Genomic DNA, 17,700 nt, shown 5'->3' on the forward strand with positions numbered 1-17,700 from the left:
GATTAATAGTTGAATAGTTGAAGATTATTTTGTAGTTTAAATGGTGTCTGTAGCCTAAAGTATGCGGAAGTAGTTAAAGCTGAAAGTAGACAAAGCTGAAGAGAATTTGAAAAGTTGTTCCCATTCATTTCAATGGGAAAAAAAAAGTTAAAAAAAGCTTAATAACTTGAAAAATATGAAACATATGAATGAGAAAAGTAATAGCACACTTCTCCTTAAAAAGCTGAACATTTTGATATTGGAATCGTTTCTGTAGCTGAAAGTATGCGGGACTAGTTAGATGCAGAAAAACGGGGGGAAGAAAAATATAATAATAATAATAATAATAATAATAATAATAATAATAATAAAGCTTAGAAAAACAACACAGTGAATGCTTTGCAGCATTCACTGTGATAATAAAGCTTAGAAAAACAATACAGTGAATGCTTTGCAGCATTCACTGTGATTATAATTTGTCTTCCAGCCCTCGAGGGGCTCCATATGTTGTGGTGTTGAGCAGTCCTCGCACTCCTCTTCGCGTCCGCTCTCCTGCCAAGTGCCTCGGAACCGTCCGAACTCTGCTCCTCTCGCTCACCTGCGTGTTTTCTGTTTGTGTTCTACGTCTGACTGCCGCGGCCCAAGCGCAGCTTAATTCGCGCTACGCGCCGTGGCCGCGTAACAGATGTTGGCATTTCCGCGCTGCCCACACATCAGCCCGCTAATAAGCCCCTGACGTGAGGCCTAAGTGGTGCTGAGACAGAAGTAATAATGGAAGGGGAGGAAAATCCAACAATTGAGTCATACAGCCTGAATACGTTGACCTTTAGTCAGTCCTAGTCATTAAACAGCAGTTCAATGACAGGTTGACGTTGAGCGTCATGTCTCTGGTTGTCTTGCTGGATTTTTGGGAAGATCTACATGCGACTGTAGTTAGTTGACACAGTGGAATTGAGTTACAATCACTAATTCTTTGTAATTAACATAAATTAGATTTTTGAGAGCAGTGGTACGTAATAAACATAAAACATGTACATGAAAAATGAGTATTTGCCGTGAAGCTGAATCATTGACACATTTTAAAGCCGCGGGACGCTGATGGTTCCCTTCATTCAGTGGCATTCTGCTGTAACGCTCGCGCTCTTGTTCCCGCCAGGTGTTCCGCAGCGGCGAGGGCATGGGCATCCGCCTGGACAGCGCCTCGGCCTTCCAGGGTGCCGTCATTTCGCCCCACTACGACTCCCTGCTGGTGAAGGTCATCGCCAGCGGCAAGGACCTGCAGACGGCGTCGTCCAAGATGAGCCGCGCCCTGGCCGAGTTCCGCGTGCGGGGCGTCAAGGTAGGACGGTCGGCCGCGGGCGCTCGAAGCCAGCGCCGCTTCTCCCCCGTGCTGCTTCGTGGCGCTCCAGTGCGCGAGCGGCCCGTTGGTGTCCTGAGCTCGTCCGGCGTACTGGAATGGGAACACTGTATGAAAGTTGCTCCTCGTCTTTAACTGAATACTCAACACCGTGCTGAATTAGCAGCTGAGGACCAGATAAGCAGTGCTCTGCCGTTTAGCACACTTAACCTCGCGTCTCTGTGACCTGTCTGGTTAATTGCATGCTTGACTGTATATCACTTTTACTTCTTGGTTTTCTCAACATCTGAGGGAGGTTGAGCTGAACATGATTACCAGACAGTAAGCTGCTGGCATCGTCATGTACCCGTCATAGTGTCACAATGAGCTGGTGCTAAGTGCTACGCTAATGCTTTACTGTACATATATCATTAATGGAGCCAGTGCTGCGTAATTTGGGCTTGTGAATTAATTTGGCTTGGGTGAAAAAGAGTGTCTTTAATGACATGCGTTTTAATGGAAGGCTGACATTTTACATGTACTGTAATTGTTGAATTGCATAAGAGACGAGCACATAATTGTTTAGGTTTCATTCAGTCACTTAGCCCTGCACTATCTTCAGAAAGCACTTAAGTCCCTTCACCTTTTCACTTTGCACTCTAAATGATTAATTGGCCTACAGTCACTAAGCAGAACAACAAAGAGATAAGTCATATACTGTATATATATAAAATCTTTGGAAAGTATTATTCTTAAAGAATCTAAGACCTTCTTCACAGTATTTCCACTCACATCCTTGCTTGAATTTTCTGTGATGTTTGGAGAATTAGATTTGATTCCAGCTGGAGCACAGTGACCTCCGTGACTGAGACACGCAGGGAGGACCCATCCTCAGGTGGCTGCTTTGCCTAATCGTGTAAAATATGTTAAAATATGGTGAAAACGAATGGAACAAGTCCAAACGTGGGTCTGCTTTTCAGAAAAGCATTACATGATCGCCTTTAATCAGGACGTTGGCCTTGTGGGCCAGCCATAGTGGAGTGATTAGCAAGAATGAAAGTGAAATCAATTACTGTATAATAAAAAGAAATCTACAACTTCAGCGAACAGGAGTCAGAGGCGTAGTGTTAACATTAACCGTGAATGACTCAGCTGGAGGTGTTGGAGGCGTTTGTCTTTTGACCACGGGAACCAAAAATGAATTTGAAGTCGCCAGGTCAAGAGGTTGAGTGAGCACCTGCTGCTGTCCTACAGGACGTACAGTGAGCTGAAAAGCCAATTAGATGGCGCGTTCGGCACTGCAGCAGGTTTGTCAGCGCTAAGTGAAAAGACACTTTCCAGTCATTAAATCCCAGCCAAATCGATTTCAAAGCTGAAATGTCGTTAATGGCGTTTTAAAATGTTCGCCCTGTAAATCAGTTTGCCGACGAGAAGAAAAACGAGAAAACACCAATTAAAGAAAAGCACTTTGCCGTCCTACTCCTGTTCTGAAATAACGGGTGAATTTGAACCGAGGATGAATGTCAACTGCGCTTAATTAAATTTAGAGTGAAATTAACTAATTAATTCAAATAAATGTTGACATCCTGAGAACCGCAGCAATGTTGGTTCACACATGCTGTGTTTAGTAATGTAGGAGTGGGCTCAATACAAAGGCCATTATAAAGGAACAGCAGCTTCTCTGGGCTCGCTCGTGATGTTTCCTCTGTCTGGTTTGAATGAATCGTAATGAGGTGAAATTGCTGGTCAATTCGGTCTTCTCAGCTCTAATTTGTCATTTAACTCTGGCTGCACAGCACAGATTTAATAGATTAATTTTCCTTTCTGATGGAATGTTTGATGTGAGCCCAGACCTGACGTGGAGACTCGCGGCTTATGTAAACCAGCCTAATGTGCCTGTGCCGCAGTGGTTGCAGCCTGAGCGTGGGGCCCACGAGTGGCTGCAGGAAACCTTGGTAGCTCTGCTGATCATCCACCTAACAACTCATTGCATTTTAAACGATGCATAATTCCCTCAGGGCTTCTGAGAGAAAACACTGAACTCAACATTATACCCTCTGCAAAAGTTTAGATGCCAAACATCTAAGCGGCAGAAGTCGCACACATCAACCACACACCTGTTCAGTGTCGAGTTCGTAGAGCGGGTCCCGTTGGCCCCGAGCAGCCGGATCGACTCGCCACCTGAGCTGCGCTCTAAACTGATCAGCACGCATTGTATTCCTGCTTCCGTGGGTCGGATGGTCCCCGTGCGTCACGCCGCCCGTGGCCAACTTTAACAGGCGCGCGTTTCCGCTGGCGCCCGCTCACGGCCCACGGCTTCAACTCCCAGATAGTTAGCAGCACCCACCTGGCATCGCCCGTCTAAATCTGCAAGTGATTAGCTTTGTGCAGCGAAGAGCAGATGGTTCGTCGGAACCTGACTCGTGTGTCATGCAGCTAGACTGAACGGATGTTATCCGTTACGTCCCTGCTCCGGAACGAACCGTAGATGAATAGTTGGATGTATGCGACTGACGTGAATGTGCGTCATCAGTCGCTCCTGTTTGTGGAGTAGCTAAAGTTGAGTCTAGGGGACGTTAGGTTTTCTCTGCCTCAGGCCAGTGAGCATGGACGTTCCTGTGCTAAAGCTGACCAGTAGAAACATCTTCTACGACTTATGTGGTTCATTGTTTTCTTGTTTGTGTGTTTGTAATGAGTGTCACCAATAAGAAGCTGCAGCACTGGCCACAAATCCAATCTGCTCACGGAGATATGACGCTCGGAGCCGACATCCTCTTAACTCTATTCCCAAATGCACAACAAAACATGGCTCCGGTCAGCTTGTGATCCCCTACAGCAGGCGTGCGGGACCCCTCTTTGTTTAGCGGCTGCTTAAACCGGTTGTGCTAATGTGACACGTGTAATCACGAGGCAATCGGCCAAAGTTTGAAGCCTGAGCATGTTTTCAGCGAGGGATGTGTCCAACACTACAATGTCACATGTCTAGCAGGTAAATGAGTTATGAGCAGGAGAGCAGCCGTAAGGTGGAGCCAGATTGTGTGTGTGTGTGTGTGTGTGTGTGTGTGTGTGTGTGTGTGTGTGTGTGTGTGTGTGTGTGTGTGTGTGTGTGTGTGTGTGTGTGTGTGTGTGTGTGTGTGTGTGTGTGTGTGTGTGTGTGTGTGTGTGTGTGTGTGTGTCTTCAGGCTAAAGGGCGATCACGATGGGCAACGTGCAATGGAAGCTGACAGGGATCTGCCCACAGACTAATATACATGTGGTTCCAGGTCTGACGCTGCATTGCACATTAGTGGACGAACCAAAGGTGACAAATCACAAACATGCTTGTATTGTCAAATGGAATTATTATTTCTGTACGTGTAAATCACTGCTGAAACCTTGGTGACGTTCGGAGTGAGAATGAAAACTGCACATTGGGATGGAATAATCTTGCTAATGATTTAATTGGTAATCTAATATTATTTCTAGTCTGTCGTGCACACGCCCTTTGCTTTAATCGCATTGTTTTTGCTGTGTGTGTGGGGGGGGTCTTTCCAAATGGCGCTGGGGGCTTTACTCTGGGCGGGTGCTTTCATTACTGCTCATCTTCACACCTCATCTGTGAGAGTGGGGTGAGTTGTCCCGAGGTTCCTGTGCCCGCGTCTGTGTGAGTTGGGCCGGTGATGATTCCCATCTGCAGAGGCTCTTTGAAGAATCCTTGTAATTTCTTGCTTCATTATCGCCTGCAGGGCCTCAGGCTGGATCCCCCCCTTAGATGGCAACATGTTTGTCCCTCTTATGAGAGGAGCATTATGTCATGTCGTGTGGATTATAGATCACGTCTCTTTGGTCGCCCTGTGTAGATGTAGTCCATAAAGATGCCTCGCGCCCTTCTGCCCTATTGGTCGTGATTTACCTTGATCTTCTTCAGTGCCTCTCCTTTTAAATCCTTGGCTTTTATCTTTGAGCAGAATGACTGCAATCACTCAATAATTTGGTAACACAGATCCTAAGGACGATGTAAATGCCAGTGTTTTTACTAATGCATTAGTTGTCTAGACATGTTTGCTGAAATGGGTTTTTAAATTTTTCCATAAAAAGGTAGAAAGTACAGGGACTTGTTTTGTGAGGGATCCACTGAGGTTCATTTTCCCACGTAATCATGCTGTAAGAAAAGGCCACTGCTACAAAATGACATTTAATTTTTCCATGAATCCACAGCTGAATTTGAACTAACATCAAAAATATATTTTTCTTGAACTAACAAAACCTTTGCTGTAAGACGCTTCATGCATTCTGTTCATTCATTTACTCTTATCTGACAAACTCTGATTTGCTCCTGCTTTCTCTGCCTTGAATCTGTTGAGGGTGAACCCCCCTCCCTCTCATCTGCGCCTGTCCCTCTCTGACCTCATGTTCTCAGCAACATCATTTTAAAAAAGAAAAGGGAAATCCAGCTCACGTTTGTCTCGTCAGCCGGAGGAATACGAGCTTTAGATGCACTCAGGCTCACAAACAGACACTTTGTCACGCACAGCCCCTGTGTGCTCACGCTCACATATGATGACACGCTAATTTGTGTCTCTGGGGGCTGGGTTATCCGCCGATCTCTTTCTTCATTTCACACCTCTAGACAAACACTTGCATGGTTCTTAGTCACACAAACAGTCCTAGTAATTAACTGTGTGTAAATGTTTATAGGTTGTATCTATATTTGTGTGTGCCTCTACACACGTTAACAAAAAGTCCTGGTAAAGCAGTAATTCAAGAGATGAAATAAAAGATCAAAAGCAGACTAATCCTATTAGTGAGGCTGCAGGAGCAGGTTGACTGATGTGGAGGAACAGAGGAATAATGAAACTCTGACACGAGGTAAAGGAGACAAAATGAAGGACGTCGCCTGACTCTGGGAATGAAAAGACAGGAATAAAAGGAGGCGATAGTGTAACCTGTTTACTGGTTTAGTGGTGTGGGACAAAACTCTGAGGCCAACAAAGTCTAATGAAAATTGCATTTAAAGTGTTAAATGCTTTCAAGTTGTAGCCTTTCATCTGCCGCTGACAGGTTTATGTACTGCAAGACTACTTTTAGATTAAAAAAGACCAGAAGCACTGTACTACAACATGTAAAAGACGCTTTCATTATGAGTTTTAATAAGCACTTACTTGTCCCTTAACAATTAATGACCTTCTTTATTTGCTGTCAATTCATAGCTTTAACACTTTTTACTTTTTAAGGTTAGACTTCTGCCTTTTTTTTGTGATGGTTAGACGAAGGGAATAGGGAAGGCATTATGTCATTGGAGGTGTGTGTGTGTGTGTGTGTGTGTATTAAGGAAAACTTACTTTTGGAGCTTTTAGATTTAGTTGAGTGTGTGTTTAAATTGGAACATGCTGCTGTCTTACTTTGTGTGTGTGTGGATAGAAGAGGGCTTTTAATTGATGCCGTAGTGTATCCCAGGCCTCTAGAGAGACAAAGGGGGTTTAACAGCCACAGGTGAAGTGTCTTGGCAGGAGAGGACAAAGTCCAGAGGACATGAAACCAAATGGAGGCCAAGCATGTTAGAATGACCGAGCACTGGGCCAAGTAATAAATCACTACTAAGCACTAACCTGTTGCTTTAAACACACTCTAACGGCGCACAAACAATGAAAGCAGCCGTTTTTCTCCAGCATTCACCTCTTTCCGCTAAAAGCCTGCGTTACCACTGCTAGCTCAGTGTCTGCTGTCACGTAGGAGCCGTGCACAACAAAGTGACACGTCAGCGCATGCATAACGTCCTGTGGCAGGCGTCAGACACATGCGGTTCTACCTCAAATCAGCATCCCGCTATCATAGCAACACATGTACGCACACACTGGGTACGCGACTGGCAAGCTATAATCAGGATTAAACAGCCGTGAATAAGCTGTGACGAAATGAGAGAGGGAGGGGGCAGAGAGGTGGGAATACAGCACTGAAAGACTGGATGATCCTGTAGAAGAAGCGGCTGACTTGGATACAAAACATCTACAGAGTAATTCAGTCAACATACTGTACAACTGAATAGAATTATGTAGAAGAGCCACCAGATCCCTGTTAAGTAGCGCTGGAGGAAAGGAAAAAGGCTCAGGGCGGGAGGCCATCTGCCTCAGCTGGTTACGGTGAGTGGAGAGAGAGAAGAACAATTATTTTTTTCTGCCCATGCACAAACAGGAAGAAAAACAATAATGGAGGAAGAGAAATGGGTTTTTACATTTGAGCATCAATTTAAATGTTTAATGGCTAAACGGACAAATGCCCGTTTGGCAGCCTGTTTCTGTTGACTGTGGTGAATCGGCGTTGGTTTGTGTTCACATGCAGAGGCACTGGATGGAAAGGAACATGCACAGCTGACTTCAAAGCAAAGGACGCCGTGTTTTTACCACAGCTTCCTTATTGGCTGATTGGTTCCACTCCATTCTTCCGCTGCCCACTCTCCGTTTCCTCATTCTTCTCCGCTCCTCATATTCTCTCCCTGTCTTTTTTAATCTTACCGCAGAGCAGGCAGCGAGTTTACCATCACGGCCTGGGTTTAGCAATATGCACATGAAGCATAATGCAAGCACACTCGGGCTCCTCTGCAGTGGCACGGACGGCTGTCTGAATATTAATGTGCGATGAGGGTAAGACTGGGACCTGGAGAGGGGAAGGGGAGGCATGCGGAGCAGCTGCTGACCTTTGAAGGTGTGAAATACGTTTAACAGGGTGAACAGGAGGTCTGACGGCACATCTGGGTCAAGTGGGGTTCGCCTGTTTTCACTTAATTTACACACAATAGGAGCAAAAACTCTAACTCTAGACGATGTAGGTGGGGAATTGGCAGTTGCACAGGCAGGTGAGTAACTCCTCGAACGGCTGGGAGACGACGCGGCTGAGTAACAGTAAGACATTGTTACAGAACTCAAAAGTGTAGGCGCATGAAGCGTGAGCAGAGAAAATCTAAGAGAGCAATTAAAGGCTGGGATTGAGAGGAGGCGGCAAAGCATCCAATACACAGCCCACGTAGAAGTGGAAGATAAACACTGTTAACATGCAGACGGAACGTGTCGGTTCTGCGTCAGCTCGTTGCCTTCCAGCACAATTAGATTGAACATTAATGCGTTTAGAAATTGAGCAGCGTTAATGACCAGCTTTCAGGAAGGAGGCGCCGGCCTCAGGTGCAGTCAGGAAAACGAGCAACTCGAGGAGAAAAAAAAAAGATGCACACACAGGGCAGGATTTGGGTTCAAGCCACTTTCTGGCAGGTAGAACTTCTGCAGAGCTGTTGTTAAAATGGAGTATGAGAAGCGATATTGTGCGGGTTCCCATGCGCAGTCATGAATATTGAGTCCACACGTGAGGCGCGTACAAATCCAGAGCACGCAGGCGCGCTGGAGACGGGGTCCGGGCCCACGTGGGAGTTTTTAATTAAGGTTCGGTACACACGCTGATTAATTGATGCTACTGGCTGGCACACATGCACGGGAGGAGGCTTTAGGGTCTAATCATCCATCACACACCCACAAACATTAATGCAGACTGTCTGCAAGACAAATAACGCCCTCATCGTCGCGTGAGCGTCTAAACAATGATACTGTACAGTTTGTGCGCAGTGTTGCAATTAACATGTTTTAGAGTTGGACGTTGACGTCCTCATCCTGGAGTCACGCTCAATTATTGACTGATCATTTCATCATGTCTACGGCGAACTAGGTGCCGTCGAGTGTTTTCGTATTGAAATGAATCATGTTAATCGGACCCCTCAGCTGATGTGGGATCAGCCTGAAGAGCGTGGGCCGCGTGTCTGTCTGGTAGATGTGGTCCGTGAGGTTCTCCCGACTTTTAGAAGTGGTGAGACCTAAATGAGACGCAGGTATCCCACTGCACCGGCTCATCAAATGTTTATTCCAGCCACACTCGCAGAGAACAAAATGTTTCCCACGGTTCATCTGGAGGGCAGCTTTAAATGCAGCAGGAGCTCGTTGTGCATAAAAACACTGGCTGATTTGAATTTTCACAAGTAGACTATTTTTTTTTTGTCTTCTGTCCAAACGGAAATCCTGGAGCAGGAGATGCCGGTTACTTGCAGCTGCATTTCCTGGTTTCCGTTGAACATCTGGCAGCCCTGTTTTTCCACACTAGGCCTGAGGTACACCTGCTTTTACTGCGCGCTCTCTAGGGGGAGAGTCTGGAAGCGTGTGATTTACTTCTCACCTTTCTCCTCCTGTGGGTTTTTGCCGTTCCTCCCTCCACCCCTGCACCGCCAGAATCCCTGTCATAGTACAAACACCACCAACCACTGGACTTGGATTGAGTGTTTTGTCATCCATTTACCATCGTTTGATCACACAGCCAACCATGAGATCGTATGGATGTAGGTGCTGGCAGGGATGTCACTGTATAGTACACAGTTGGATCCGTTGCAAACCAGCTGCTCTATGCAATTGCACATGAACGTGTCAGACGTGAGAAGAAGAATGGAAGTCCTTGGATTTGTTGGTTTTTAAGGCAAAGAAATGTGTAACGTTCTCGTTTGCTGCCTTGACTATAACAACCCTCCAGTTGAGGCATTTACTGGGATGTTGTGGAGGCCCCACAGAGACAGAAGGCCAGCAGAGGTGACCTGTTTACACCTGTCTAGGACCAAGGCTTTCAGACTGGCCTCCGTCACAGGGTCTAGACGGCCGTGGGATCGATGTGGGGAAAACGAGCCTAAAACGTCTGCATCCCCACCTCGTCGCGCTGCTTCAGGCTCCTTGTTGCTTCACTCGATGGCGTTGTCTAATCATTTTTGGAAATGCCATCGTTCTGCTATTTCCTGTGCACAATTTGTGAATTCTGCACATTTTTGGCGCCAAGGTAAAAATGAATTAAAAAATTTGCTGTGGTTTTGTCTTGTGAGCTTCGCAAACGGGTTATTTTAGTATTTTAGTAGAGAAGTTTAGTACCAGTCTGTAGTTCAGTGTGCACTTCCTCGATCAAAGAGCTGCTTTGTGGAAATGTTCATCCTCCAAGGCTTCAGAAGCGATGTGACTCTGTAGCACACAGTTTGCTAGGGGATTATTAACAATTATGAATTTCAGAAGGCTGTGGGCTACAATGAATCAGCACAAAAACGTGGAAGGATTTCGCCAGCAGAAAGCCGGTCCTCAGTTATAAGCTAAAAACCCATTTCCTCAAGAAAGTACCTCAAATCACCTTCTCCCCGCTTCTTGTCCTCCGCCTCAGCTCACTCACATTCGCCCTTTTTTTTTCCTCCATTTACCTCCATTTTGAAAAATGTAGTAATATTGGCGAACGTGGAACTGCAGCTTATTCTACCACTGCTCGCGCTAAGTGGCTCTGGATAAGAGCATCATGTATTAAATGCGTAAAATCTGAATTTGCACAGAAGCTGCCACCCAGCTGTCTGTCAGAGCACTAAAATCACCCTCAGACAGATAATTGGATAAGTACTTTGCTTTCCTGTCAGCAGGCTGGAAAAGTAATTTGAATGGTTTGATATGATCGCATTAAATCACAGTCTGGTGGTAATGGACTTCAGGTTTTGCGAAAGTTTGGTCTGAAGAATGTTACGTTAACCAAATATTTCTTTGGGAACGCTTTAGACATTTAGAAAGACATCGTCTCCTGCTCGGGTTTAGCGCGTTCTGTTTGATATTACAGCTCGACCGTCCAATACTGATAAACAAACTGAGATGTGACCTCTGCAGCCTGAGCTGGATTGAGAGTGATGCGTAGTCAAGTGGGTTACAGTTTAGGAAACGTGTATTAAACAACGTTCTTTATCCTGTCGTTAACAATGCTAATTTTAACAGCATGCTAATGCTCTCCGTTACAGTAACATCAGCATCTCTTTTGTTCCTCTCTCATCTGTGATTCTAATCTTTTCGAGGGAGTTGATTGTGAATCTTTTCGGGCCTTTTTTCAACTTTGAGCCAAAATGATGGTTAAATCTTTGCTCTGGCAATAAAGGAGTCCATTGATTCAGCCATGTGATGCAATTACCTGTAAAGATGGCTCAGTCCCGATTTAAAGAGATTAAAAGGCTGACATTAACAACAATCACTCATTCAAGTTCGGCTTCCATTTAAAAGCAGCATGAGGTCCAGAGGAGGAGGAGATGTGGAACATCACGAAGGAAATGCTGAAGGTGATGGAAGGCAAGCCAAGGAGTGCTATTAGGAGCCTGAGCATTTAAAGTGCTGCAGAGGAGGGAGGGGAGAAAGAGGAGCGACTCTGGGAGAAAGCCTTGTGTTTTGGCTGCTTTAATGACTGTTTGAGAACAAAAGTCTCTCTTTCTAATTCTAATGAGTTTAATTATAGCTTGTCCTTTGCCAGGTGTTTGGATCAGCTAATGTCTGGAATCATTAATTGTCAATTACATCTGAATCAAGCGCGGGCTGCCAGTCGCTGCCACTTCTCACTGCATTAAATTGTAGGATAACCGCTTGTTGTGTGCAGATGTTTGATGACAGTCCCACTCTTTCATTCTATAATGCGGCTGCTGCTATTGTAGAAATGTAAATGAGGAAGGGGCAGAGTGAAAGAGAGGATGGATATGGTCGGTGCGCAGATCGATAGTGCAGGGAGACGTATTTTTCCTTTAGTTAAAGAGATGTGTATTTCCAGGTTTTGTGCCCATGTACGTATGTCTTGTGGAGAGTAAAGGAGCTGATTGCATTTTAAGTAGAGCTTTAGGTGCACACATTCATTAGAGGACAATGTAAAGCCAGAACCGGCCAGCTCTGTAGTTGATGTATGACGTGTTTCTCTCCTAGTATTATTAGAACCTTCAGCTGAAGGAAATGTGCTTGTAAATGTCACCACCGCACCTGTTGCCAAAAACATCAGGTTTCATCTAATCCCATGTTGGCTGCGGACGGGGCATCGTCTCTGATGACGGGAGCAGTCCTTGACCACATGTCGTAGCTTTATCTGTTCAGCTGCGCAGCTTCATGATAGCATCTGATCTGCTTTAAAGTTCAACTCCCTGCATACAACCAGTGTTCATTCGGCACAGACTGAGGCGGGTTTTCTGCAGTTCGTTCATGTAGGTGGAAATATTGGCAGAACGTCTATATTGGATCCCATTAGACTGTACATGTGCACATGTATCCAATAGGGTGCTTGATGAGTGTATGCAGAGTTTGGGGTGATTTGGGGGAACCCATGAAGGAACAATAGACTCTGTATGAGAATCTGATGTTCAGTCAGTATCTCTCAGACTACAGTGAGCACCCAGCATTGTTAAAGACTAATGAAAGGGGTTGCAATGAGGTTGTGTAGCACTGCGCTAGCGATACTGTTGGGCTTTATTCTTCTTTAAGCAAATGGGAAATACCACAATGTACACAAAGATGAAACCCTGTGCAATTAAACTGTCACTGTGCTGGTTCTTTTCTTATTCCGAGCTTATTGTCTTGTCATTCACTGCCTTGTCTATTGCAGCAGCTCTCTACAGGTCTCATACTGTATTATTGTTCTGTTCTTTGTATTTATTGGTCTCTTTCTCACTTGTTTATCCGTACGTGCATTATTCTGCCATTTCATTGCTGCTGCTTCCTGTTATTATTAAATGTAAATCAAACTTCCTTGCCTCCAAGCCAGTCTCACCGTCCACAAAGCTTTAAGCTTGTGCTGACACGGGTGTCCGTAGGATTTGAGCTTGGCTGAACTTGGCACGTTTGCAACCCAGGTATGAATCTGTGCGATTTCACAGTCACACCACGTCTGTATCCAAAGCACTGGACAGAGTGTCTGTGTTGCTGCAAAATTCAGTCATACACAGCCAGACTCCAAGATGCTTGTGATCAAATCCCAAGTACGCTGAAGGGACAGGGTCAGTGGGCTTGTGGGCGTGAGGCAGTGATTGCAAGGTTAAAGGTCGTGTGTGTGTGTGTGTGTGTGTGTGTGTGTGGGGGGGGGGGTGTTGTTGAATAAAATGCTCTGAGGACATAATGAACAGTTGACTAGGACCTTTACACTGAGTTGATTATGCAGATGGCAGTGGACCAGCAGCAAGTGATGGGCTGGGGTTCACATTGGATACTCACTGTATGTACTCACGCTTACTGGCAAAAAACACGTGGGTGTTCAGTGGCACCGCCATGTCCTCACTGTTCATTACAACACAGAGCAATTAGAGTGCACTGAATATAGATGTGAGCCTCATAAATCATGAAGTCATATGAATGGTCCAAACATTGTGAAGTGTTAATTTCATTATGTGCAGCAGCTGTGGAAGCACAAGCGGTAGTTGAGTAGTGAGCAAAACAGATTTATCTCCTGCACAGAAACATACTGTCATTGTTGTTGAATGGTCGGCTGGACGACAGCTAATGGAAATGTTCCATGTGCTTCATTCAGCACACGTGAGCTGTGTGTGTAACTGGGCTAAGGTTCAGCGTCTCGTTGGGGTTACAATGGTTATGTACTGTAGGTCAGGCAGCTGAGGAATGCATTAGGTCAATAAGCGTCCTCACTAAGTAGACAAGTGCATCTAACTGGCTTTATTTTGCAATAATTACCTGTAACCATGGTAACACTACACAACAAACAGCTATACAGTGGGGTAACGCTGTGTAGAGGATGTCCTGTATTATTCTGTGACAACCTGATAAAGTTCAGCGGAAAATGTTTGGCCTTTTTCTAGTAATGAATAAATTATTCGAATTAATATGTTTTCATCACAATATGCTTTAGGTAAAAACCCACCACTTGTGTGCAAAAGCTCTAAATATAACACCTGATGAAGTCTCTCCTCAAAGTGTGACCGGTTTCACAGGAAGTGACACAGCGAGCTCCGCAACGCGTTGCACAGACTGGCGAAAGCTGCGACATCTGTTTCCATACGCACAATAAATATTTCATTATCTTTGTTTGGTACGAGAGACCAGGGACAATGCGGCGTTGATTGGAGCGCTCCTTTGCCTGAACCCTGTGTCAGTAATTGTTCCGGTAGGAAATCCGGGGTGCTCGACTTGATTTTAGCGTCGTGCACAGTTGGTAAGAAGGCACATGATTTATTGTCTCTGCCCAGTGACACGAGCTGACAAATTAGCTGCCAGCCTGTCCTCCATTACAAGTACATGATCTAAAATGGTTGTTGAATGTGAGGTGCTTAAAAAGGCTTTTGATTATTTCTTCAAGTGTAATAATGATGAATATTTCAGCAGACAAATATTTATTGTTGCACTTCTCGTCCAGTTCAGAATCTGAAGTTCTAAAAGCTAAAGCTTTGGTTTAGTTGTTGCTTTTACTGTAGCCAGTTGCAGAGCTGTAGCATTGTTTAGTAACGTGTCTGACATCCCAGCCGGAGTTCGACTTGAAGCCAGCGTCGCCCGTATTTTGTGCAGTGGGACTTTGTTGAACTTCAGCGTTTGCCTCGTAGCCTCCGCGCTGTGAATCTGTGACAACCCTTTGATCTTCACCCGTCACCGGCTACGATGCGCTTTAAGACGACAGCGTGCAGCCCACATGCTGTAGCTTCTTATCGTACACAGGCTTCATCTCCACAGATGGGGAACATGGGATGAATTCAGTTCTCTCTACTTATGACTCATTCAATTAATCAGTTCCAACAACTTTTAACAGATTAAATAAAGTTGGGCTTTAATCTGGAGCTACAGTAATTGGTGCCGGTTGACTTTAACCTATTTTATTTTTGCATCTGTTCATGTATTCATCCAACAGAAGTCATTCTAATCATATTAAAGTGTTCTGATGAGCTTTATCAAACATAAGATGGTCTTCCAGCCTCAGACATCGATCTTTTCCACTTTCCCTCCTACTCAAACCTGCAGCAGTGGAGATTGGTGCTTTTAGTACCACTAACCAAGCAACACGCTAATGTCCAAAATATCTACTAACGGCAAAACACTCTGCTGCATATTTCATGGTAATGATCTGCTGCACTATTTAGCCTTCAGGCCTTTTAGTCTAGATAAGGAACAAGGCTGGATTGCTCTCTGGTTGGCGCTGTCAACAGAAAAGCTGAAGGACCTTTTCCCAGTAGCTGGACTTAATTAAAGCTCCGCCTGTAAGACCAAAGCATATGAAACGCTACAAAGCAACAACGCTGGCCGGCCTCACTGGGGCATTGACGGCATTTTGCTTTGTTACCTATAATTATGAGCAAGCAGCTCAGGTGCAAAGTCATGAGACAACGTGTAGCTTCTACTCACATTTATGTTTTGCTGTGAAATCCTGTCGTCAGTCCCTGTTCTTGCTCCCCCATGTGACTAGTGCTATAGTAAGGCCAGAAAGCCTCAAAGACTTCACAGCACTGTATCTGTGTTTCATTCTCTGCTGCCGTCTCTCAGAAACATGTGCACACATCTGAAGCTCTCAGCCTCTCGGAAAAGAAACCATGGAACTTCTCAAGATGAGAGGAGTCACGGGTTTTCACTCGCTGCTTGTGATCAGAAGTCTGCAGGGAGCGGGGGACGATGAGTCGGAGGAGTAGGTGGGGGCGTCACCACATGGAGGACGCAAGGAGAGAGAATGGGGAGTGAAAGATGGAGGAGGAAAAAAAAGTGCAGAGAGCTCCTGCTTCGTTCCCTGTTCCGTAAGAAAAGAGGCAAAGTCGTGGGCAGTGGGAGGAATGTTGAGAGGTAATGATGAGCAGGAGGTGCCCCGCGGTGACGTGGGAAACGGGAGGGAGAAGGCAAGATCACGTCTGGGACAAAATGTAAGAAAAGACGTGTCGGGAATGAAGCGGCAGGGGAGACCGAGCATGCTGAGAAGACATGAGTGACAGGGAGAGGCAGAGAATGAAACCTGCTCAGCTTTTTTTAGGAACAGCTGTCAGCGGAGTGACGAACACCCAGCTACAGGAGAACGCAGGGCAACGGTGGACGCTGCGGGAAATGAGCGTGATCAAGAAATGCATGAATCTACTGTATGTCTGAGCAAAGAGAAGAAACCTCAGCATGGAGCCTTTAAAAGTAATGGTTACACATACAGTAAGAGCGTCAAATTGAAGCTAGCATGTTGATGACAGGTTTTATAGTCTGTCAGGAATACAGTATTTTACACGCTTGTTCCACCATCTCCCAATCTGACAAAAACCATTAATATTGGTTCAGTTATAGGCCGGCGCTCCCAGGGAGCCCATCTATTCAGCTGTGTGGGAAACCTTGGCACCTACTGCTGCTCAGTTGGTAAATAAAAAAAGGCTGCCGACGTTCCGTGTGTGGTTCGGAGCAGAATGACTCATTTAATAGTAGGATAAAGAGAACGGCGTCCGAACGGGGCCAGGCACACTGGGCGAAGGCGAGCAGCCGGAGTCACTCTGCTCCCGACCGTCGGCTTTTCCTCAGTGACCGGTCACGTTGGCCCCGAATTAGCACATCTGCACCGCTGCTTAGACGAGACATGAGTGGAAGCAGCGTGAGAGAGTCAGATGAAGGAAGGGACGCTTCAGGGGATGTAATAAAATATAATAAATATGAAAATATGTTGACATCGGAATGAGAAGTAGCTGTAAGGGAAGAAGAGGCATGTTTGAATGACAGGTAGACTGAGGCCAGGAGTGAATGAGAGCGGCTGAATGGAGGAGTGAAGAGAAAGCTGGAAAGGTCGTTACGGTTTCAAATATTTCATTATTGTGTGTTAGTGTTGCTTTACGTTTACGGTTTAATTCACTAGTTTAACGTTCCATCTGGCAATGCAGACTCGATGTGGTGGAAGAGGGAAAGTGGTGAAGTAAATGAACAAGAATGACTAAACACAGGGAGGGGCGCGATCGGAGGAGCAAACAAATGAAATGCCAGGTGTGTTTGGGAGCCGTAATGGAAGCAGAAGGTTTTCTATACGCAGTGAGTGGGTGGCGCTGAATCGCTCGTCAAAAGTGGGAGTGACAATAAGAGGCGCAGACGCTAAAGGGAAGGAATGACTCACGGGGGCTGCTCTTCTCCGAGGGAAGCTGCCACAGAGGCGAAATGTTTTCCCAAACTCCCGACTGAAGGTGTGAACGTGCAGAGGAGAGAGCGCGCAGGTCAGAGGGAAGCGGTGATTAGCAGAGGATGCACTCAGCAAAGCAGCCAATGAGGCTGTGGAGGTGAGGGAGGAGCAAATGAGACGGGTGGAGGGGTAGATGAAAGATTGTAGAGAGAGAGAGAGAGAGAGAGAGAGAGAGCGGGAGGAGGTGATGCATGAAGGAAAAGGCTCGGCCTTCAATCAATCTGCACTTCTCTATTCCAGCATTCCGATTCTTTGACTCTCCTCTTTGTCTCCTTTGTCTCTTCACACATCTGTTCGTTTAAAGGTGCTCTGTGTAGCATGTCATTATCAAATTAACTCTGCTATCTGTGCATAATTAAATGCTCGGCGCCTCAGATGCTGTGTGTGTGTGTGTGGGGGGGTCGCGTCTGGTGTTTCAGTGTTCATCAAAATGCGGCAGATTT

At 45.7% G+C, this 17,700-nt stretch overlaps 1 protein-coding gene across 3 annotated transcripts in view; it reads left to right on the plus strand.

Annotated features, from left to right (window-relative positions):
- The window catches only part of LOC114842774 (pyruvate carboxylase, mitochondrial-like), a 189,206-nt gene that overhangs the window by 84,091 nt on the left and 87,415 nt on the right, over nt 1-17,700 (plus strand). For all 3 annotated transcript variants that reach the window (XM_029128632.3, XM_029128641.2, XM_029128650.3), the window contains exon 12: nt 1,136-1,318. In XM_029128632.3, coding sequence (XP_028984465.1) covers nt 1,136-1,318 — 183 coding nt within the window. The remainder of the gene's footprint in view (nt 1-1,135; nt 1,319-17,700) is intronic.

The sequence above is a fragment of the Betta splendens genome, chromosome 2 (genome assembly GCF_900634795.4).
Source record: "Betta splendens chromosome 2, fBetSpl5.4, whole genome shotgun sequence".
In the NCBI taxonomy this organism is placed as follows: domain Eukaryota; kingdom Metazoa; phylum Chordata; class Actinopteri; order Anabantiformes; family Osphronemidae; genus Betta; species Betta splendens.